The sequence below is a fragment of the Oreochromis aureus genome, linkage group 6 (genome assembly GCF_013358895.1).
Source record: "Oreochromis aureus strain Israel breed Guangdong linkage group 6, ZZ_aureus, whole genome shotgun sequence".
In the NCBI taxonomy this organism is placed as follows: Eukaryota; Metazoa; Chordata; class Actinopteri; order Cichliformes; family Cichlidae; genus Oreochromis; species Oreochromis aureus.
In genome coordinates, this window is record NC_052947.1 from 34662267 (window position 1) to 34685880 (window position 23614).

Genomic DNA, 23614 nt, shown 5'->3' on the forward strand with positions numbered 1-23614 from the left:
AGTGCCAAACCATGCTACCCTTGTGAATGTTACCTACAAGCATATTTTAACGGGTAAAATGAAGTGGCAAACCATCCTGGCTTTATGAATATGAGCTACAAGCATACTCTGATGGGCAAAGTTAAGTGGCAAACCGTCATACCTACTTACATTGGTGCTGGAATTACTCTGTGACAGCAGAAATGTGCATAAACTACTTACGGTAAGACGTTTTGCCAAAGTAGGATGGTTTGTCAGAACAACGGGACTGAAAGTTGGGGATCTTCAGAGCATTCTTGTCTTCTTCTTCTTTCTTTTTTTTTTTTTTTACTGTATTTTCTGTCTCGAAAGCCCACAAGCCTAGTAGAATTATTACACTTTCACAGTTATTCTAATTATATTGTACGTTGTATGGGCTGCTGTACCTCAGAATGAATGCTGAGATTTAACGGCTCGACGGCCGTCGTAGAGACGGTTCTCAACTTGTTCCCTGTTATAGTGTAGTAGTTTTTACCAAGATAAAGATATTTACAAAAATAAAATTACTTTGTATATGCTATTTCATTTTATGTAAATATTACTGTTATTTGCCAACATTATCAAGCAACAACACACAGTAATGGACAGCTGAACTGAGTAAATCAATCATAATGATAATCCACGTTAAAGAAAAGCTTAAAGAAACCAACAAAACAATAAAAACAAAAAAGGACGATGTCAAAACCAACATTTATTAGTTGAATACAAAAGGAAAGACAATGTAAACCTTTTACAAAGTCAAAATTCACACAGTATGAACATGTTTCATTTTCAGTGGCATGTATGACACACAAAAAAGAATAAAGACAAAGCTATTAAAATGTTGAGTCTATATCCAGGTTAAACCACTTGGGTCATTTGTAATCTCTTTGGTTATCATACTAAGCTTTTAATCACTTGCAGTTAAGCTTTGGTGAGTTAATTTTTAAACAGTGCAATATGCTTAGTTAAACTAATAAAGCACAGCTTTACTCAATCTTCCATAAACTGGACCCTTTGAAACTTCCATACAGACATAAAATCAATAAAAAAAAATCCAAAATATACAATAAAACAGAAAGCAATAGCTCTTAAGGCAACAGGGCTTATCATCTGTAACTCCAGCTCCCATATTCCTTCTGTAATAAATTTCAACCTGTGCATGCAGGTAAAGAGAGATAATTAAGAGTAATATCATAAAAACAATATATATGAATCCGATTTGACAGTTAGATACAAATACACTGTTTATGTACAAATGAAATGGCACTGTAATTCCTCCTTTTGTTCTTTTAACTTGACACACACACACACACACACACACACACACACACACACACACACAGAATAATACACCCATGAATACAAACTGAGGCTTAGTCCATTGATTTGTAGTCTTCATTAGACTTCTTGAGGAGTGTGAGCAGGTCCTGTGACATGAAATACGGCCTCTCCTGTGATCCATCATTGCGCTCCAGGTCCTCCACTGCGACATGGACAAGAGAGAGTTGAGAAACAATTTTCTCACACACACCAACACAGATCTGTAATCTATCTTTCTTGTATTTATGCATCGTCTATCTGCCATCAGTTTCATCTTACAGCCCCCTAAGGTGTACTTAAGTAAATTGCTTTGAGTATCATCTAATTAGGTGGGTGGATCCTTTAAATACTCCTAAAAAACCCAGAATGACATGACTAAAAGGAAAAAAAGGGGAAAAGGCACATTTAGGTTACAATGTATCGTTTATTTTAATTACTTTTCTCATTCCTTTCTTCATGTACCTCATCATGTATCTCTTAGTTCAAACTGTTCACAAGTAACTTCCACACAAAATTCAATAGCATGTGATTAAGGGTCACAATGTATACACGATGCCACTTCTTTTAAGAGCTCACAAGCTATAAATGGGAAACAATTGTGAAGAAAATGCTCTTAATAACAAAGAGAGATATATTCTGATTTAAGTATCTAAAGCCCAACTGTAGATTTATTCAAGTGATACTTATTTTAAGAAGGAGGAAGAAGAGAAATTTATACAAACTGATTTTGGCATGTAAAATTTGTTGCTGTGTGCTTTAAAGGTGAAATCATTGCCAGGGATTTATTTCACATGAAAACTCACCTGCTTCGAAACACCAACCAAACTCGAAATTCTGAACTACTACGATTAAAATACAATCACCTTTAATCAAGATTGACACGCAGTAATGACGGAATGTCATCAGAAAATTTAGTGGAAAAACGATTTAGATCTTTCACAAAGTGACAAGAAAAAGGTACAAAAGCATCCAGAGACTTAAGATGTTAGTTACCATTCAGAAGGTCATGTCAGTACCATGCAGTGCTTAAAGAGAGAGAAAGATTTAAGGGGAGGGACAGAGCAAGGCAGGAGGCATCAGTAAACAAACTGGGGATTTCGTAGAGTCCGAGAGGTCATGATGGCTTCATCATGGCGACACAATCACAGCACTTACGTCAGTCCAAAATACCAAGGCAAGTAGGTGGAAATACAATATATGGAACCCCTCTCTGCAAGGATCTCCACTTGACTGAAGCCAAAAAATACATAACAGATGTACACTACCGTATATGTACAAGTTCCATAGGGGAAAAAAATCCAATATTCATACAGTATATCAAATATGTCTGTTAACATTTTGGCGTCAGCTGGTATTATTGTAAACAGTGAAAGAGATTCACCTTTGATTGAGATGTGTTTGTTCTGACTGTAAACACGGTACTTAAGTGTATCTGTAGTGCATTTGTTAACAGCATTAAGACAACAAATATTAGTGACAGTAATCAGGCACAGGTTCAGCACTCACAATGTTCAACAGATCTTCACGATATAAAAACCAACACTGTTCTAAAACCAACACAAGAGAGCGTTTTGTATTTTTTTTCAAGCTACAGAGATGCACTGGGCTTTTGACCTGCTTCAAACCTTCAACCCTCTCCAGGTGGACATCCCTCCTATACTCACATAGCAAGGCAATCTGAAACTTTAGCTTGTTGTATGGCGTACATTTAACAGGTCCATATCACAAAGGTGCAGTTACACATCTTTCATTCTTTATGCTCTATGAGATTTTCTGAGCCTCAGGTGGTTTGCAACATCTACTCCTGTGGTCCAGATGAAGGTTTTTCTTCCTTAGTCTCCTCTTTTTCCTCATTCTTTTCACCAGTCTCCTCTTTCTCTGCCTCCACAGGTGCAGCGGACACCTCCTCCACCTTTTCCTCCGCTTTCAACTCCTGCTTTTCTGACATCTCTTTCACTTCTGGTTCTTCTTTCCTTTCAGTCTCATCTTCCAGACTGATCTTTTGTTCCTCCGTCTTCTCCTCTTTTGACTCGTCAGAATCTATCTTTGACTGCCAAGCTTGCTCCTCCTCATTTTCCCCCTTCAGCTCTGTCTGTTCTTTCAGCTGTATTTCTCCATCCTGCTGCTGAAGAGGTGTTTCCTCCTCCACTTTAACTTCGTCCACTTGTTTCGCAGCATCCGCCTGCTCAACACCATTGCGATCTTCCTCCACCGGCTTTGATTTGGAGAGGATATCGTGCAGCTCAGGGGACATGAAGTAAGGCCTTTCAGAAGAGCCGTCATTTCTTTCCAAGTCCTCACCTTATAAGTGCATGGGTATGTTGTGTTTTTGAATGGGTTAATGGAAAATCAAGGGGAAAATGAAAAGGTGAAAGAACGGAAACATGTAGGGTTTAAAGTAAGGTGAAATTAATAGGAAAAATGAGAGAAAGAGAAGAAAGGTCAGAAACTTGTTCAGAAGAAGACGAACCCAGCAGCTCACATTTAGACAGCTGTTTATAAAAAAGGAAGAGAGAAAATGTGGATATTTGGCAAAAATTACTCACAGAAGCAGAGGAAAAGTGTGTCCACACACATAGCATACACACTGAAGAAGCCATGGGCGATGAGGTAGGATCCCACTACCACTGTCTAAGAGAAGAAAGTCACACATGTCATTAAATGGCCACAGACAAACTGAAGACTAACACCAAACCTTATTGATATAATTGTGCCTACCAGTATTGGGACCCAATAGTAGTTGAGAGATGGAGCAGCCTGCTCTACAGCTTTGATTCTTCCGGAGAAGAAGAAGAAAGAGAAAATCCCTATGCAGGAAAAAGGTGAATTAGTAGAACTACACTAGAAAGGCAGACTTTTCTCTCTGCAGTTGGATCTAAAAATAAAATTAAAAAAAAAAAAAACTCTCTTACCAACAATGCCAACAATAAGGAGCTTCCCAAGGAACAGCAGGAAGTCGGTCACTTTATCTAAAACAGCCACCCTGTGCAGAATATGAGAGTGTGTTGAATTAAAACACACTAAGAATAGCAAATAGCAAATAAAATAAATAACAATAATGGTGTCTATATAATGAAATCTCACCGAATAATGTTTCTCATGAGAAGGAAAAAGGCATCTCGAGCTGCGGTGCAGAAGTTTTTTCCATAGATTGCAATCTAGAGGAAAAAAATTTAAAAAGATGATTGTGAAGTGCTTTAACGGTTGAGACGGTCTGTCAGGCAGCTGTGTCCAGTTACAGGAACTCACCATGATGTATGCATTTCTGTTCAGGAACTTGATACATTTCTCCAGACACCAGAAGCAGCACTTCAAGCAGCTTAGCAGAAACTTAGCAAATTTGTTTTGAGCACCTTAGAAGCAGGAACAGTTTATGACAACATAAGAATCAAGTACTTTGGTACGACACAAGCTTGCACTTTGCATGTATATTTAACAATCTGTATCAACAATGTAAATGCATATAAACACAGACTTTAATTATAAGACAATAAACAGAGACCAAAAGGCAAATGCAACATGTTATAGCTCACCTTTTAACTTGTGATCCAGATACTCCAAAAGGACCCTGATAACTTGGACTAAAGACAGGATGAGAGAGCCAAACGCCAGAGACCCTGTGTGGTACCTAATCAGCACAAGGAAACAGAGGTTAGTTGTGAGCATCAGTCAATATATCTTAGGGTAACAAAAGTTTAAACATTTTGGAGAAAACAACTTCCTGTCAGCTTTGTAGCTTTCTTACTGTGTAAGACTTTCAAGCTGCGCTAAAACAATTCTACAAAACAAAAACTGTTATTATTAACAATGTACTTTCTAACCTTAGGGCTCTTCCAAGAGAGGCGAAGATGGGGTAGGCAGGGATATCCTCAGGCTTCTTGAAGGCCCAATAATATGATGCAAATGCACCCGACAGAGTGACTTGGCCCAAGGCCGTCACAAAGTTTGCACACCAAAAGAAAAGGAAGACGTTGTAGAACTGAAAGAGGATGAGGTATTTATGGTAGAGTGTCTCACCACCATAGAAAGCAAACAGGCACTCTGCATCTGGACACGCAAGTGATGCATTGGAGGAGTTGAATGTCTTTGAACAAGAGAAAGAGAGAGAAGGGGCATATTGTAAGACATCATTCATTCTGTGATCTATGATGCTGTGCAGGTAAACGGGTGTTTCTTTCCAACCAAAAACTTTGCCACCTTTCCACCTACAATATCTTTAGCGGGCTAATTTAACAGAAAAGTGACATTTAGAAGCATACCTTGGGGTTACAGGTCTGTCGTGAGAATGAGCAGTTAGAGGTGTTGAAAACTTTATACACCTGCTCATTAGAGGTGGATAAGAAGCTGTTCAGACATGTCAAGGAGAAGAATGCAAAGTACATCCTTGCTTAAAAGTCATGCTATACCTGCTACCGTGATGAAAGGAGACAATTAGGTTTGGATTATCTTTGATTATCATAGACAACTGAAAGGATACACAGCAGTAATGGCCCAGTAAGCGATCACCACAGCCAGAAGGGCAAAGGTCAGCAGTGGGTAGAACAGCGATGACATAACGTGGCCAACAGCTCTGACAAAGAAAATGGCATGCATTTTTTAAAAACAAACATCATGTCAAAATTCACACAAAATATGTTACATGTGTCCAACACATTTTTTTTAATACATTCGTTTTAGGACTGTAATACTGTATAGCAGGAGAGGTAACGCTGATTTACAATGATGTTTTATTATTAAGGAAACAAATGCAATGAGTCTTTTAGCGCCAGCTATAATTACAGCATTTGCATATTATTGCCTAACACTTGCTGGGACAGAAATACTTCATGCACATCTTATGAATGCATGTCCGCTGAGCTATATTTAGTCTTCAGGTTTGTCATAAAGGAAATATCTGATTCTTAAGCAGTGACGTACTCTGCTACATTCACCCACTGGTGGTTAATTTTGTCTCTGTTTTCTCTCAGCTGTTTAACACTAGACAGGCGTACTCTAGCGTAACAGCTGGCATTTAAACTCATTAAATGTCATCTGATTTCTAGTCATGCCAGGCTAAAGATGAGGTGTGCAACATTAAAGCTGCATACTGTAAGATCAAAACAGCGAGGGATAATTCTCATCTGAATCCATTATACTGCATTGTTGTCAGATCTACTCCTAACTTTTAAAATATGTGAGCAGATCTGGTTATTTTTCAATTTTAACCTGGAGAACAGAACAGGGAGATCCTGGTGTAAATCACATTTCACACTGACCTGCTGGCCTCTTTGATGAGGGCAATGGCAATCAGGATTCTCTTCCTGAGGAAGATGAGTAGCAGGATGATAATGAACTCCACAATAGCCAGGATAATCACTGCGAACAGAACACAACAGATTAATGGGATTTGTCAAGTCTTCATCCACAGACATGCTAAAGAATGAAAGTGTGTCTGTGCTTACTGAAAGCCAGCCATGTCTGCCTGATCTGCAGGTAGACAGAGAAGTCCGTCTGCAGGCCCAGGTCACGGATGGTGACATCAGCACCAGGCTCACCCTTCAAGCTGGCAAACTCCATGTAACAGTGGAAAATGCCTAAAAATGGACAAGTTAATTGGCTGACCTTCTTTTCAGTCAGAACAATCTTTAACTTTGTCAGAAGCTAAGGACTTACCATAACCAATGACTAGGATAACCAAAATAATCATGATCCAGACCATGATGCCAGCCAAGAATCGCAGCAGGACGATGAAAATCAAGCTGACGACCATGGCTATCACCAGACCGCTGGAGAGGTTGGACACATATTATGGTTAATGACTTGGTGATGAAGGTGTTTTGTCTATATATTCTGGTTTTATATCCTAATTTATAAGTTATCTAGTTCTGTGATTGAACATTTAGTCTATTACTGTGATAGCAGAGAGTAGGGAGACTTACAGTAATATCCAATGCCAAGAATGAGTGTAGTCCTCAAAGATTCTCATAGCGACCTGACGAGCTTCCACAGCTATGTTTGACTTCCTGTAACAAAATGAAATGAGCCTAAAAACATGGCCATATATAATCCTTACAACTGTCATATTAGAAATATTGTGTTTATTAGAGAACGGATGCTTTAAAAGAACCACATGTTGTATAGAGCCCTAAAAGTCACAAAATATAAGAAAAGGTTACTCAAAAAGTCAAAAATAGTCATGTAAACAAACTGATCTTCTTCTTCTGCTTTTTCTTTCAGCTGCTCCCTTTACAGGTCACCACAGTGGATCTGCCTCCCTATCTCTTCTGTCACACCAACCATCTTCATATCATCCTTCATTACCTCCATTAACCTTGTTTGAGGCCTCTTCCTCTTTTTCTTCAGCCTAGCAGCTCTATATTTGACATCCTTTGCCCAATGTATCCACTTTGTCTCCTCTGCACATGTCCACATGAGCCGATCAATTACTGAAATATATCTCCTCATAAGCTCTCTGCTATTTTAACACATTTTCAGAAACATTTTGTCTTTTCAGTTTACCACCATTCTGCAGCTGTCTGTAAAAACGTACTGAAACAATGAAGAGGACTGCTTTGCCAGCTACACACAGCTAAACACTAACTTCATTTAGTAGTGTTACCCTGACATGATATGACTTTAGAGTGACTACCCATAGGTTAAAAAGGTTTAAGAGACAGAAAGCTTCCTCTAAAGGTTGACTGACCTTCATCAGAGGCTAAAAGGACGTTTGGGGTTTTGTTCAGTTATTTCTTGTTATATTTCACAGGACTTTGCTTTATTTTGTTCAAGGGAATTCCTTGTGTGTTCTTTTGTGCATGGACTCAGTAGTTTTGGACCCTTCTCCTAGCTATTGTCTGTACTGTTTGCTATGCTGATGAATCACTACCTGATGATCTCATGCTAGGTCATTTATGATCTGGATTTTACACCACTTCCTGTGTTCCAGTGATGTTTGAATATTCAACATTTAAAGTTAGCTGTCCAATAACCTTTTGTTAGCTTTAGACACCTATACTGAGGAACTAATAGACTAAGATTAATAAATCAAGCATAGCTGTCACCAGACAAAATAATTAAGTTATAAATTTATATGACAATATATCTGACATAAACAAATAACATTAAGTTGCTCTACACTTCTACACTTCTCACAATAGAATATGCCATATACAATTTAGTATTGAAGCTTGAAGCTATCCAGCTCTAGGAAGCTGTCTGCTGCAAGAAAATAACAGGAAGTATTACTCATCATCTTCATGAATAACATACAGGGAGCACTGAAAACCTCCCTGCAGTGAGAGCAAGAAGGAAAACAGTAACACAAGGACCCTCTGAGGTAAACACAAATAGAGCAGAAGTGAAGCACACAGAGGCTTTAGCCAGAGTCACTGCAGTGAGATGTGAAGGGGGGCTGATAAGCTGATATGCCTCATGTCTAGCATGATAAGTGCCAAGGTCATTGAAAACAAGCAATCATTCACTAAACAGCGGTTGGACAGGGCTGAAAGAGTGTTACGCTTACAGCTTAAGGCCAGCAGATATTGAATTAATGAATTAATCATCAAACTAGCTACCAAGTATTTTCTGATAGCTAATCAAACATTAAATTGAATGAACAAAGAAGTGCGTTTCCAACACAAATATGAAAAAAAGTTTGATTTGGTCAAACTCATTTCACACACTTTGTTGTTTATGATTTATGGGTTTAGGACAACATAAAATAGTAACATGCTGCACATACATGTTGCTATACAATGAAAAACACTCACTTTGATGCCTCCAGCACATCACTGGCATTGACAGTGCCACTATTGCCATCATCGAAAGTCGTCTCGTTGCCCACCACCACAACACCACCTTTTAATGTTGCCAAAGCAGGAAGGCACCGGCGCGTGACTGTGGAGGGAGGGGTTTTATTAGTTTCACTACCTGCAGAAACAAAAGTCCTTTAAAACAGTTTAACACAGAGAATCTTACTTACAGGCTTTACTGGGCATCAGCATAGCAGGACACAAGCCATCTTTAAGGATCTGTGGCGGACTCTGAATAATGGAAAACAGTTCATTTACTCCACATTTAGTAGAACCACTTAAAACATGTGTACAATACAAATAATCAAATTATTTGAATGCTTACCAGTCCAGTGAAGTCCACGTCTTCCTTGCAGTATTTTTTGTAGTATTCCTGGTCATCTTTATTTCCTACCTTGGCTTTTATCAATGTAAGATGCCTATTAGGACAGCTTTCCACGCATAACTGGACACACAAAACAACAAAGACATTAACATTTAACGGCGTAACTTGAACACTTTAGAGTAGCCTGAGAACAACTTAAAATAAAGTGAGTGCCGCTTCTGACCTGTGTGGTGGGACACTGAAACTCCAGCAGCACCAGAGGGCTGGCACATTTCAGGATGTTGAAGTAGAACAGAAGTGGTTTCTTCCTGTTGTGTCACAGTGAAATGACAATGTTATTAGGTCTTCATAGACGATAAGGATGCAATCATTGTAATCTAACTCTATGGTTTCTGAAGTCTTGATTTGAACTCCTATTTTATCCAATGTGTTTTAGGGAACTTTGTTTCTTCTGCAACTGTGATCATCATCTTTTGTGGTTTTGTTTTGTTTCCTGGTCACCTGTTGGATTTCACTATCGATTAGTGTATCTACAAAAGAATGCCTGATTTTTTCCTCTGTGCCAGGGGAAAAACCTCATCACAATGTTGCTAAAAATAATGTTTTTTGTTTTGGGCCTTTTTCAACTTTTATTTGATAGACACAGTGAAGAGAGGACAGGAAAGCAGGGGCAGAGAGAGAGGGGAAGACATGCGGCAGAGGGGGCTGCGGGTTGGACTGGAACCCGGGCCGCCCGCCTGCTCAACACTTGAGAAGATTCAATAAACTCTCCAGTTAGAATTAGAATAGAAAATTTGAAATTTCTTGCAATTATTTCATGATTCAGGCTGAGTAACATGCAAATGAAGTACCAGTATTTCCTCCAAACAAATCCTTGGGTGTGCTGTTAGTAAAACAGGCCATATTACTTGTAAAATAATTGCATTTGCTGCTTGCTACAGTGGCCTGTGTTGATCAAAGTGGCCACACAAGTAACTTTGAACATTTATTTAACTGTTGTGACCACCTGCATTCATCATAAATAAATGTACTCACTAAATAAAGAGTATGAGATTAAAGCAATTATTTTTATTGTTGTTATTATAGTATTATCTTGCTTAAGATCATCCGATTATAGAAGGTTATCAAGAACACAAATGCTCTTTTACACTGTAACTTACTCCAGAGGTGTCCCAGCTTGTCCGCAGAACTGACCTCTGCTGTCTGTGGGATAAATCACTTTCCTGGGGTCCCCCTGAGACCAGGCTGCAAAGAGAACAACAGGAAGTAAAAAACATAAAATACCATCTTAAATTCCTCACGAGCACGCTCCTTTTATTTCATGCTTAAATAAAATAAACATCTTCCAATACATTTAGAAATTCAGATATATGAAAATTTCTGAATTAAAGTCTGAGTCTGAGTTTTAAAAGGGTCCTGGTCTTAAATTAGACAACGGCCTCATGAAGGAGTTAAAAAGAAAGACTGAGAAAAGTAGACATACACAGTATTGTGACTTTAATGTGTAAACACCTTCCAGCCTTGACAGCATACACAGAGTGTGGGACAGACTGGAGTGATCCTCAGTGTAAGTCATAACATAAAAATAAAACATGTTGTGTAACGGTTATCTATTTCATCTAACTTTGGCTTCAGCTATCTTTCCTTCCACTGGGTGGTGTCTGAGGCATTTCCTGGATTTCCTAAGCTGCAGTCTGTTTATGAAGTCACTAATAAATTACTAGATAAGTCCTGTGAGGTTTGGAAATATGTGTTATGAAACAGAATTTAGCGGTAAATGTACATTGTATGTTTTGCTTGAAAACTGATGGCCACTTATGTTGCTTTTCAAAGGTATTGGTTGTAGTGGGGGCTTGTGGTCGGGTGGAGGGAATGTAGCCGATGTGCAAGACTTCAAGTCGCAGATGATGCAAATAATTACTTTGCAAACAGATGTTGTAGTGTGTGCAGTAATCAGTGCGCGTGATGCACGATAAACGGGCAGGTGTTTTGACCTAAATAACTTTGCCAATGGCTGAATTTTCACAAGTTAAAGTGTTTCCAAAATGCAAGTAGCTGGGAGCCGTTATTGGTAGTGTTACCTCTGTGGTGCCTAATGATGAGAAAACCTTAGGAAAACTCACTCTCACTTGTTTATTCTGGTTTCGAGCTCATAATTAGCTTTCTGTCTCATCAAACCTCACAATGGAGGAGAGCTGCACAGAGATGTTGAACAGGATGTTTACTTCCTTCTTTGAGGCAGTAGAATTACAACCAGTCAGAAACTATTTTATTTATACCTTGGCTTATGTAGACTGGCTACTGTAAAAACACTTGATGCCAGGCATTTTCACACGGCTTGGACTACATGTTAATAAAGTTTGTCTCACTCCTCCCAAGGTAGTGCCTCACTTCCCACTTCTGATAAACAAAATTAGACACCACCCATGCACAAATTTTGTATGGAAAAAAAACACAACAACCTAAATATAAATAATGCTCAGCACACACTATAGTGATGAGAGATCAGTCTTACCAATGATACCCACAGCAAAGTACCCCAGCAAGGCTAAGATGAAGAGGATACAGCAGAGGATATCTGTGCAGCCCCTGAGGAAAGAAAAGAGGAAAGGAAAGCAGGTGCAAAATGTTGCCATTAAAGTCTGCTATGTACAGCCGACAGCAAAAGATCACCAGTAATCAAAGCAGACGTCTCACCTGTTGTGGATCGGTCCTTTGAAGTTTGGATCAAACTTTCTGGACTCCCCTGTGGATAGAAACAGATCATCAGGTTTACTAATGCCTGTTATTAGAAATTTGATTTGATTCGATTGGCTTTCAATCTCTTGATACTTGATAAAGGCTGCGGTGAACTGATCCCAAAATTAAACCTGGGGAAATGAAACCTGAGGTTTCCTTTCAGACGCAATTTGTTCTCATTTCAGAGACATTCTTCGATTAATGGTCGTCTTTCAAAATGTAAACCACATCTGCTGTTTGTAGTTGAGCACAGTGGTGCAGTGGTTAACTCTGTTCAATCACAACAAAGAGAAAAACATCCTGCGTTCAAAACTGGCCGCCTGGGGCTTTTCTGCGTGGAGTTCATGTTCTCACTGTGTTTGAACTGATTTTCTCGGGGTGCCTTGGCTTTCTCCCACAGTCCACAGTGTGGTTTGGTTAACTGGTGATTCTAAAGTTGGTGTAGGTGTAAATGTGAGTGTGAAAGGCTGTTTCTGTGTTATCCCTGCACTGGACTGGTGACCCGATGGATGAATAGACAACAGTCAGGTCAGCTCTGACGCTGACCGGTCATCTATCTGAGACAGACACAAGTTGAAAGAGCTGGGAGATACAGCTGAATATAATTTCACAGTATAACAGTGTACTTGTACAACAGTATGTATCTGGAATACACTGTCTATATTAATTATACAATTAACAGCTTTTAAGGGCATGGTTATTTTTAATTTAAATTTTCTTGGAATTCATTTTTAGAAATCATTTTGATAAGGGGCAGTACAACTACACCACCAAACGTGTATTAAAAGTTAATAACACAGGCATACAATTACCTTGTTGGGCTTTGCTTTTGGATTGTGAATAAAGTATATAAGATACATTTTGCATGAGAGAAAAATAATATATAATTTACAGCTATTTTGAGAGTCCATAATGATTTTTCATAAATATTTTATGGTCTTCACCAAGACTCCCGTCTTTCCATTTGCCTCCCATTCCCTGTGTTTCTTGTCCCCTGTGTACGTCTCTGTGTTTGTGAGTTTGCCTCGCCCATGTGGGTGAGGCACCTCAACAACTTGCACATCTGCATCCCATCACTCATCGGCCTCTTCAGCTACCAGGGAGTTTCACTCAGATATCTAGGCCCTCTTAGATGTGTTTACTTCTGTTAATGTGATTTTTAAAGGGGACCTATTCTAATTTTCCCTTTTTTCTCTGTAAAATAGTACATACTGCATTACTACTACTTTATTAATAGGTAAGAGAGCTTGTTTCTGGCAAAGGACAAACAGAGGGTATGCCTCCAGTGTAAGATAAAAAATTATAAATAAGCATTATTTGAAGCAATGAATCATGCAAAGCTACTCTAATAAAGCGCATAAAATATGCAGCTGGGAGCAAGCATAATATGTCAAGATTTATCCTCCTTTCTTGGCTTATTAGTTTAACAGCTCACATGCCTCCTTCTTCTGCAACACTCCATCCTAACCTTCAACAGCCAGCCTGAGTCACAGGTCATTATTTTTCACATTTAACAATTGACCCCTTTTAACCTTCATTGTCGTGTCTTGTCTTCATATTTCTTTTTTGCTGAAAGCATAGTATTAAAAACTCCCGGTGAAGCAAAAATGTTGCACAGTCTTGTTTCTCAGTAATTTGTATCTGCTGCATTTAATGTTTAAAATAATACCAGATTGATTATATGGGTCTTGGACTGCTGACTGGAAAATAAGCAATCTGACTGCTCTGACAGCTTTGGCATCAAATATGCAAAAAATCAGGAAAGGGCCTTCTTTTTAAATATAGCACTATCTATGACTGACATAGCATATGTCATAATTGTAATGAAAAAAGCTTCCTATTTTGTGTTGAGCAGCTTTCCTGTCTAAGTGTTCAGTAAAGCTGCTAAACACTTTTTTGGCCTTATGGTAAAAACACTTATGACAGGCGCGCCCTTTTAATGGAGTCATGTTGCACATCCTCCCCCTTTGTCTCTCACCACATTTCCTGTCTGTATCGGTGCCGTCTACTGTGGAAATGCAAAAAAAGAAAAAAAAAAGAACCAAAACAAAAACAAAAGAGAGAAAAAGAGAAAGACGTACGCTGCTTTACGTGCGCAGCTTTTGGTACATTTTTACACAAAAAGAAATAAGTGAAATAAATAAATGAAATTTGGACAATAAGAAAAAACTAGGCATTCAAAAATATAGCTGTCACTGCCTCTGGTGTTTAAACCAAAGTGAAACTAGCTACGAAATAATAATCACTACATTTACTACACATTTACAGGTAGGCTGCAGGCCAAAGTGTTGCAGAAAATGCTGTTATGTGGAATGTATATATGTGTACAAGGGAGTATTTCATTAGAGTGAGTTCATGTAGTGACTTCTACAGAACAAAAGGATTCTTCTGCCTGACCGTCATGCCTAGCAACCCACAAAATGGCTCCCCGGTGACAGTGGGAGCTCCCTGTGGACATCGCCAGCCGTCATGGAAACATCTCATACTCAACAGGGGAGAGAAGCATCAACCAAACCCACGTTGGTTACAGTGAAATGAAGCCAAAAGTGTAAGCCAACGTTTTTGAGAAACAGTGAGAAAAGACTTCTCACTAATAAACACAAGCTACATCCTGTTAAAATATGAACTGATGTCAGACTCTGTGATGTGTCACTCATACTGACCTGTTGCTGTTAGCGTCAACCAGGCCTACTCCTTTTTTCCTAAAATCTATAGTTGAGCAGTTTTTAACATTTTTTTTAAAAACAGATACTTTTATTAAAGGATCTATAGCACAAACAATGGGCTGAGCACTAGAGCCAAGCCCAGCTGTTTCTTCTAACTGCATTACACTTACCGAGGAAACAATACACTCTCCCTTGCACACACGCACACATACAGAACTTAAACACACATGCTCTCCTCACACAATGGAGGAACGACCAAAGAGCGTCACGTTGTCTGAGACAAACTATGCCTATTAGCAGTGAAGCAGTACATTAGCCATCACAATTAGAGCCATTACACAACAATCTCACAAGTTTATCAAAAAGACGTTCAGTCACAGTTTTGTAAGAAATGCAGGGTGGCGTATTACCTTTTCCATCATATTTTGTCATTCCGTTGCTGTTTTGCTCTCAGTTTGTGTTACAGATGGTTTTACAGATACGTCTCAGTGTTCTGTGTTCTGCTGTTGTTTCTTTAAAGATCCTTCCTGTATAACAGTGCTTGCGTGCTTACTCTTCACTTCCTTATTTTAGATTTCAAAGCTCTGCCTTCACCTCCAATTCCCTCTTTTACTCTGTGGGTTTCCTCCTTGCAAAAGCTGTGTCAGCTCAATTGAAGCAAAAAAGTATTGATGGGAAAATTGAGACAGGATATCAAAATAAACAGAGACTTGTGGCGCCTGATAACTGCCAAAGCTGCCAAAAACATGACTAAAGACTAAAATGTGCTAGTTTTACACATCTCGCTGCAGAGAGTGTTTGCTTCAGTTGCAGGTGCTTGTTCTCACATCCAAACAGTCTTTAACCCGAACAACATAATGGTTATTCCAGGCTTCAGCTCAGTTCACTGAATGAACAAGATAAGCTGTGTTTTACAGAGTGTGTCTGCATGTGCTGCAGCTGCACTGCCACCTCTAAAAAATTTTTCTCACCCCTGAGCTACTGTGTCGTTTGTTCGTAAAACTTTAGCCGACTTGACCGCTTTCTGTTTCGATTTATCAGTTTGTTACAGCATTCTGAGTGCACCCCCCTCTCAGTGGTTTCAAACGGAACAATGAACAAAGCCATCATAACCACTGTCATCCAATGGCAAATGTTGATGCACTGTGCATGTCTGACATATACACAGCAATGAGCTGATAAGCACATCAGAGATAACGCCATCCCACTCTGGTGGCACATGACCACCTCTGCTGGCATGTGACAGATTACAGTGGAAAAACATTCTCAGTGCAACATTAAGAAAACAGTTTCAGAATCGCGTAATGAAACAATGTTTCATCTCAGACCTCAAATACACACTCAGTGTTAGATTGTAACAGTGTGGGAACATTTTATGAACTGAAACTTGACAACATTCTTTAAACACTCTCAGACTGGTGCAGTCAGAACATAAAGTCTTAGCTAAACTATTAATTTCACAGGAAGTTTATCTGAAATAAAAAAAAACAACCTTAAAACATTCTCAGTACATTTGATTACATTTTTTTCTTCATAAATAGCAATATAATGGTAAAATACACTAATAATATAAAATAATAAAATAATATAATGGTAAAACTTACACCACTAGTTGAGTTCCTGGGTTACAGGTTAACGAATCCACCTTTGTGAAATATTCTCAAAGCTAACCAGTCCACTTTGCTAACCACTGGTGGTGCAATGTGTGAAACCTTGTGGTTGTTTCAAAGCAAAGAGGTTCTCAGTTCAAAGCTGATGGCCGGATGGGATTTTAGCATTGAATTTACACATTCTGAGACTCTGGCACAGCTTCTCATGTGATCACGTATTGGGTCATTTTAAACATGTTTGCTGTTTTGTTTTGTGTTGAACTTACTTTTAGTCTAGTCTTAACTTGAGACTTGAAATATCTCAGTCTTTTAAAAATGAGAGGAAACTTGACAAAAAGAGGATGAAAAGAAACAGACAAATAAAGTGGCAGGCTTAAAAAGCATCTACAGCAGATGCACACTATCTGAAAGTCATGTCCTTAAGAATTAGCCAAAAAATCCAGCAAAGACCTGACACAAGACCTGAGAGATGTATCTGACCCTGAGCTATTTTAAGTAATTACAAGAATGCAGGCATAAGAGAGTTCAGAGTGCGCTGAAGAATAAAGGCCATTATGTCAAATATTAACTTTCAAACCCATGAGAATGGTGCAAGTTCTGTTTTTGCCTTACATACTGTATCCCTATGAATGTTTGCAGATGTTTCGATAATTTGCTACACCCATTTCTCATTTTTCTAGCAAAATATAAACAAATGAAGGGTGACTTTAGCCTTGGGCATAACATTGTATCTTGGCATCATCTGCAAATAGACATGACCACAAAAATCAGCCTTGTTCTTATGAATCAAGCATTTTAACCTGTATTAGCAGTGACGTACATCGATTTTTTTTCTAAGAACAGTAGTAGTAGATTCGCCTTTTCTCTTCAAACGAAATGAGTAGGGGCCACTGGAGACATAATTTTGAATGATCTACACATACTTAGCACCTTTTCAACCTTTATTAGGATCTACAACACACTTTACAGTGTGTTTCTCATTCATAAATTTACCAATGAAAGCAGAGCCGCTAAGCCATGGACCAGAGATCAAACTACCAAACTGTTATAAAGCTACTGGTGTAAGAATATTCATTCTGGGCAAGAATACTGTAAAAGAAAAGAGTTGCAATAAATAAATAAATAACAGAGTGTTTAGATATTTCTTCTCCAGCATTTATTATTGTTGTTTTTTAGTTTTACCCCGCACAGTCTGCCATCACTACAAAGTTTCCTCTGTCTCTCTTCTGAAGATAAACATTAAGAGATTCTCCCTTCAGCCTTTCATTTGTAGGGCCATCTGTGAATGTGAGACACAGCTCCATTAGAGCTGGAGGAACAGGCGGCTCTTTGCCTGTTTTGTCCATAAAACAATCTCTGATTGTACTGAAAAGCATGCGAGCAGATTTGTTCTTCTTGTTGTTGTGTTCAGGCTGCCAAAAATCGTGTAAGTCGTCTTGTTCGTTTATGTAATTGGCAAAATTAATACCAAATACGTTTAGTGATGTCAGTCTGCCACCTTAAACACATTTTTTTAAAAGGTTAAAAATACATACATATAGGGCTGCTCAATTAATCGAATTTTAATCTAGATTACGATCTGGGTTTTCAACGATCATTAAAAATGACTGAGCCGTGTGGCAAATCGAGCGCACCTCTCTGCGACCCGAGGGAAGCTCAGAAAGCTAAGCAGAAGTTATTTGGAGAGGAGAGGATAATGGCTGCTGAAGAAAGAATGCCGTTGGTTGAAAAGACAGTGGTGTGGAAACCAATGTCCCCTCTAAGCTGCGCACGTGCGCAATTGCGCACTGCTGGCACGGTCTCTGCGCACAGAAAATCTGCGTTGCGCACAAAAAAAATCTAACCTGAATTGAAATTAAAATTAAAACTTTAACAATTTTGTTTTAGCAGTGTTAGTCAGTAAGTGACTGGCTGCTCCTGTATGGGATTAGAACGATGCCACCTTATCCTATAGTCCAGCCAATAATGCGATTCACATTCGTATATACGCAGCCAATCAACGTCGTTGACAGGCTACGACAGCGTCCTTATGTGCCGACACCGGTGTTTTAGCTGGCAAAGCGGCGTGGCTGATGTGCAGTGAAGCCACATTAATGACAACGTGTACAACCATTGGAGATGTGAGCAGGACAGATGGAAAAAGTGTGGACTTTATACCAGTTTTTAAATTGTGTTGATAGGCCACGTAAGACCAGAGTTATGATAAAAATATCTGCAATGTTTGGTTTTCTTCCTGAATACTATCGTTATTTATATTTACTGCGGGAAGAAACGGTAAAAACGGCGTTTTATAAGGAAAACGCTCGAAAGCACTCTCCGCCTGTGAGCAAAAACAAAACCAAAGAACCCCACCCTTTCCTATTGGTCGAAAAAAGTACCGTGTCGACCAATCAAAAAATGATATGGCAACGTAGCATCTAGTTGTTAAGAAACGGGGGGAAGTTTTAGGAGTGACGGCGGTGTTCTGAGATGTGAGAGATTTGAGACGTTTAGCGCAAATCTTGTGTAGTTAGTGTGTAGTGTAGTCAATAGTTTTGTTGTGTGTCAGAACCATTGACTGTGTTTTCTACAGTCAATGGTCAGAACAATGAGGCGGCTGCTGAATGTTACAGGTGTTACAGGAGTGATACATCTCCTGTTGTCAGGCCTGCAGGTATCAGGCTGTTGTTCTCCTTTATCTCATAGTGGACAGAAATTATTTTTTGGAGTGGCACAAATAATTTGTGTGGCATCAGATTTGATGCAGAACAGCTGATTGTTCTGTAAATAGTTTGAAATGTTTATTTAAAAAAACGCCTTGGCTGCATTAAAAAAAATAAATAGCTGCAAAAAACTTTGTTTGCTAAACTGAGTTACTTTTTTGAAGTAGTAACTATATAATTAATTGCCCAGCATTGGTCATTATATACTGTATTTGGCAGACAGAGAGTTACAGGACTCTCTCCCAGACCACAGACTCATAATAATACAAGTCAGAGCTTTATGAAAAAAAAAAGAAAGAAAGAAAGTTGTGTTTTCAAAATTGGAGTTAAAGTTATTTTTACTTCCAATAGTGTTAACATACTACACAGGTCATGAACAAGATTTTTTAAATTTTCATTGTAAGTGGGCTAAAGCAGTTAATTAAAAGTAGTCTAACATAAATGTAAGTGCTGTAGTTTGATTATTTTAATAAACCATGTAACTTGGATGGATTAGATGCTGGCGTGACCACAGTGCACACGTCTGATGTCGCTCACAGTGGTCCAAGGGATCGCTCAGGGAGTTTGTGTGTTCGCTCAGACACATGAAAAATTAGAGGAACATTGGTGGAAACATTATGGGTTTCATGGAGTCAGACGTGGATCAAATATTGTGCAGTATTTTGAAGTTCACTAAACATAGATGTTTACATTTTTCATTTATTTTTATATTGCAAACATTTGCACTGTAATCAGTATTTGCACACTATTTTATATTATTTTTGACAATCTTTAAAGCCATTATTCAATACATTGTTATTGTTAAATAAATATCGTCAAATAATCGAGATCTCAATTTCAGTGAAAATAATCGTGATTATCATTTTTGCCAGAATCGAGCAGCCCTACATACATATATTTTTTTTCACTTTGGTAACCGGATGTCCTCAGGTACTTCATTACACAGGACCTAGGCTGTGAAAATGTATAAGGCCCTTCAGATCTCAGGTTCAGGTCAGTAACGGGTTAAAAGCATCTGCCAATGATCCAGCCTTTAGTTGTATTGTACTGTGTGTGACTCTGTGTGTGTATTTGCTTGTGTGCGTGTTTAAGGGAGAGATGATGTCATGACTGATGATGCGCTAATGGGCCCAAAGGGGTTATCAGATGAACCTTTCCCTGCCTACCTTAATGGGATAGTGGCTACTGTGGTTGCGCATGATTGTATGTACGCTCACAGACTGCACACGCAAGGAGACATTCTGAATATATCTCATCACATCAGCGCTTATCCCTGAAATTTTTATCTTTATATTCCAGGCACGCAGAGTCATTGAACATCATTACAATACAGGACAGAAGCTACTCTGTGTAAAACTGTTTCCTTCTGTGCCAAGCAGCTGTAACTGCTGGAAATACTTTTCCTGAAGCCACTAATGAGGTCAGTGGAACAAGGAAACATATTAAAGTCTGTTTTTAAGGAGCTACATAAATCTGTCATCCACTGGCTTTGATCGCTGTTTCTTGTTACTCCTCAGAGTTGCTACTTTTGACTTCAAGAAAAAGCAGATTTTCTAAAACCAACTAAATCAATGATCATCAAAAATGACAAATATTGGCAGCGGCATCTCTGTGTGTGTACAGAGCTGTATGTGTGTGTGTTTGTTTTTATTTTCCAGCTTGATACTGACTGGAAATCGCTTGCCTAAATCTGTTGAGTGGGTAGTACAGACAAGGCTGAACACAGGCGAGGCAGAGCGGGTTGTGGCCTGCCTGCAAACACGCACACCTTCGTAGACATGGAGGAAATGTGGCAATAGTAGTAAGAAGCCAGTGACTGCTTACAGCTTAAACTGAAACTGCTAATAAAAACTTTAAGGAGCTGAAATGTGTATTGTACATTGGTGTCATATAAACCTTTATCTTGAGTTTAAATGGCTTATGGTCTTTGACCTTTGAGTCATGGGAGAGGGCAGTTGAGGAAAACAGATCACTGTATAGCAACAAGAAAACCACAAGGAAATGGCCCACTGTGGGAGTTGACTGGAGAAGATGTGGATTTAACATTTCAATTTGCATTGTGAAATAAGGAATAGCTCAATAGTAAGGCAGTATTAGGCCTGTTTTCCCAATGCATGAGGATTGTGCTTTGGTTTTTAGCCTTCTAAGAACAACCTTTCATGTAATAATGTAGACATGGAGTATTAAAGAAAGAATAACAGTGGTTACAAAAACTTCATGACTCAACAGTCCATATGAATAACAACCCTGCCCAGACCACGCCAGGCTGCTGTGGGCTGCTAACTTGTTGGTGGTGGAAAAAATGCATGTGTGGCACATAATAATCTGCAATGAGTCATACATTTGGCTGATATAGAAGATGATTTTTCCTCACTAAGTGTACGAAAATGTAATAAATAGACAAAAGCTGTGAACATCTGTGAAATGGATGTTTGCAAAAGGCTGTGTGCATCTGTGGATGAAGCAGCCATATGTCAATCTACAAAATACCAAATGGTTATGGAGCCCAGGAGACAGCATATGTGCTCTCCTTCTCCACTGTGCTCTGTTTCTGTGTGTTCCTGCAGTACAGAATCGCCTCCATATAAAGCCTAATAAGGAAAAACACGGCAACCTAGTTCGGTTTTTTACCCCTAATTAACCGAAAGAGCAATAATTAACTACGTTGAGTTTTTGTTCAATTTTTTTTTAGCTATATTTAGTTTGTTATACAGGCTGTAATTAAATGACAAACAAACGACCCATTTATAGTACGTATTCTTCACCCGCTGTGTAATGCAAACTGAATAATTAAATGCAACTTAAAGGACGTTTTCTAGGAGTTTAAAGATAAATCGGGAAAAAAAATAGTCCGGTTGCTGAAGATGTGGATAGCTCCAGATCTGCATGAGGTCCACACCCATCCATCCATTGCAGTCATTGTTTCCATTTCTTCCCCCGTTTAAAGAAAAAACAAAGAAAGATCGAAGAGAAAGCCGTAAAACAAACTGTTCTTACCGTATTTGGGGTCCGGGTTTTTCTCCTCCATCTCCATTCTCACGCACTGCTGCTTGCTGCTGATCAGACCTAACCCAGGACAGTTTCCATGGAAATGTCGAGGCAAAAAAACATCAATAACAGTGTCCGACTGCAACAGCCACACAGCAGACTGAAGACGGAGACCATCCCAAGCCAAATTGGAGCAAAGCGCATTCCAGTCTAACGGAAAGGAGAGCCAGCCAATGAGAGACCGGGGCCTGCTGACCGACAGCTGCTGCAGCCACTCAGGATTACCCTGACGAGCACAAAGCCTGTGCAATGGAATGTGTAGAATTTAAAGACCAATGTGCTTTTAAAGAACATAACGCGTTTAGAAAGACCATTATTTCGCGATTACATAATACGGGAGTTATTTTAAGTTATTTATTTTGTCTCGACATCATTACATCGTTTGCTGAGATTCGAAGAGAACTACTTCCCAAAGAAGACGCATACAAAGAGCACGGTGATCAAAAATACATTTTTGTCAAATTTACCTCAAATTAATGAAACTTTGTGCCCCATAAAAATGTGAAATTTTATCTGCAATCTTCTCTTTAAAAGAAAAAAGTATCAACTGGGAGGCTGCCACCAACAGAACATCCTAATTTGTCAATACAGTACCCTCAGTCTCTGTGTTTACAAGTAAACGTGGCTTAAATGTGCAAATCTGTGTGGCTCTATGAAGAGAAAATTCTCTTTAACCTAGTAAATGATTCTTCTTCCACCACCGCAGCTAAGTCGTGTAGTCTGAGAAATTATGTTTTACTAAGAAATAAGTAAGATAATTATTACCATTTACTGACTCATAACATGGGAGACTCAAGCTCATAGAAAAGTGGAGTAGGAAACCCACGGATACCAGGAAGATACTATGACCTGGAAACACATTTTCATCAGAAGGGTAAAGGTAGAAGGGCATCACTGGCAAAACTGCTGGCCTGCTGTTTCTCTGCTCCACGCGGGAGGTATTGACATTACAGATATGCTGTGTTACACAAAACCAATTTTCACATTCTTGGAAAGATTAAATAATGATTGAAAGACGAACAGTTTGGAAAGACTGTAATTGCATAATAGGCACCAACCTTTGGTTACAAAAGTGTCATGTAAAGGTTTGCCAGGAAAACAATAAATAATTAAAGCGTTTGACACGTTATCAGGTTACTTATGAAAACCGCGAGGATGTTCTTTATTGCTTTGTAGTCCAGCATGCCAAACAAATCAACTGTAATATCCAACATTTTACAAAGCTCACTGGTATTTCTTTCTTTTTAAAATTTGTAAATATATAGGTTGAGATTTCATTTAATTGGCTTTTTTCTGTGAGCAGGAAAAACACCAAAAACATTTACAGATGCACATTTACATTTTACAGATTCATTTCTTTGCCTTCCTTCTTTATATTACCCAAACTTAAAAGCTACAGTGTAACCTACACATG

General features: G+C 38.8%; 1 protein-coding gene across 3 annotated transcripts; it reads right to left on the bottom strand.

Moving 5' to 3' along the window:
• Positions 1–689: 689 nt before the first annotated feature.
• On the bottom strand, positions 690–22340 carry slc44a2 (solute carrier family 44 member 2). 3 transcript variants are annotated; one of them, XM_031754167.2, is made up of 22 exons: positions 22150–22337; positions 12133–12181; positions 11951–12024; positions 10596–10680; positions 9659–9743; positions 9436–9555; positions 9281–9341; positions 9069–9195; positions 7239–7322; positions 6973–7085; positions 6762–6893; positions 6576–6675; positions 5798–5890; positions 5580–5664; positions 5142–5404; positions 4854–4948; positions 4570–4673; positions 4405–4478; positions 4233–4303; positions 4039–4127; positions 3867–3951; positions 690–1483 (listed from the first exon to the last, which is right to left on the bottom strand). In XM_031754167.2, the coding sequence occupies exons 1-22, from the start codon at positions 22184–22186 to the stop codon at positions 1374–1376; spliced, it is 2136 nt and encodes a 711-aa protein (XP_031610027.1). In that variant the 5' UTR covers positions 22187–22337; the 3' UTR covers positions 690–1373. The 3 variants fall into 3 exon arrangements, with proteins under 3 accessions (XP_031610027.1, XP_031610037.1, XP_031610046.1); XM_031754177.2 differs by lacking the exon at positions 22150–22337 and adding an exon at positions 15251–15470; XM_031754186.2 differs by lacking the exon at positions 690–1483 and adding an exon at positions 1490–3621 and having other exon boundaries at positions 22150–22340.
• Positions 22341–23614: the final 1274 nt, after the last annotated feature.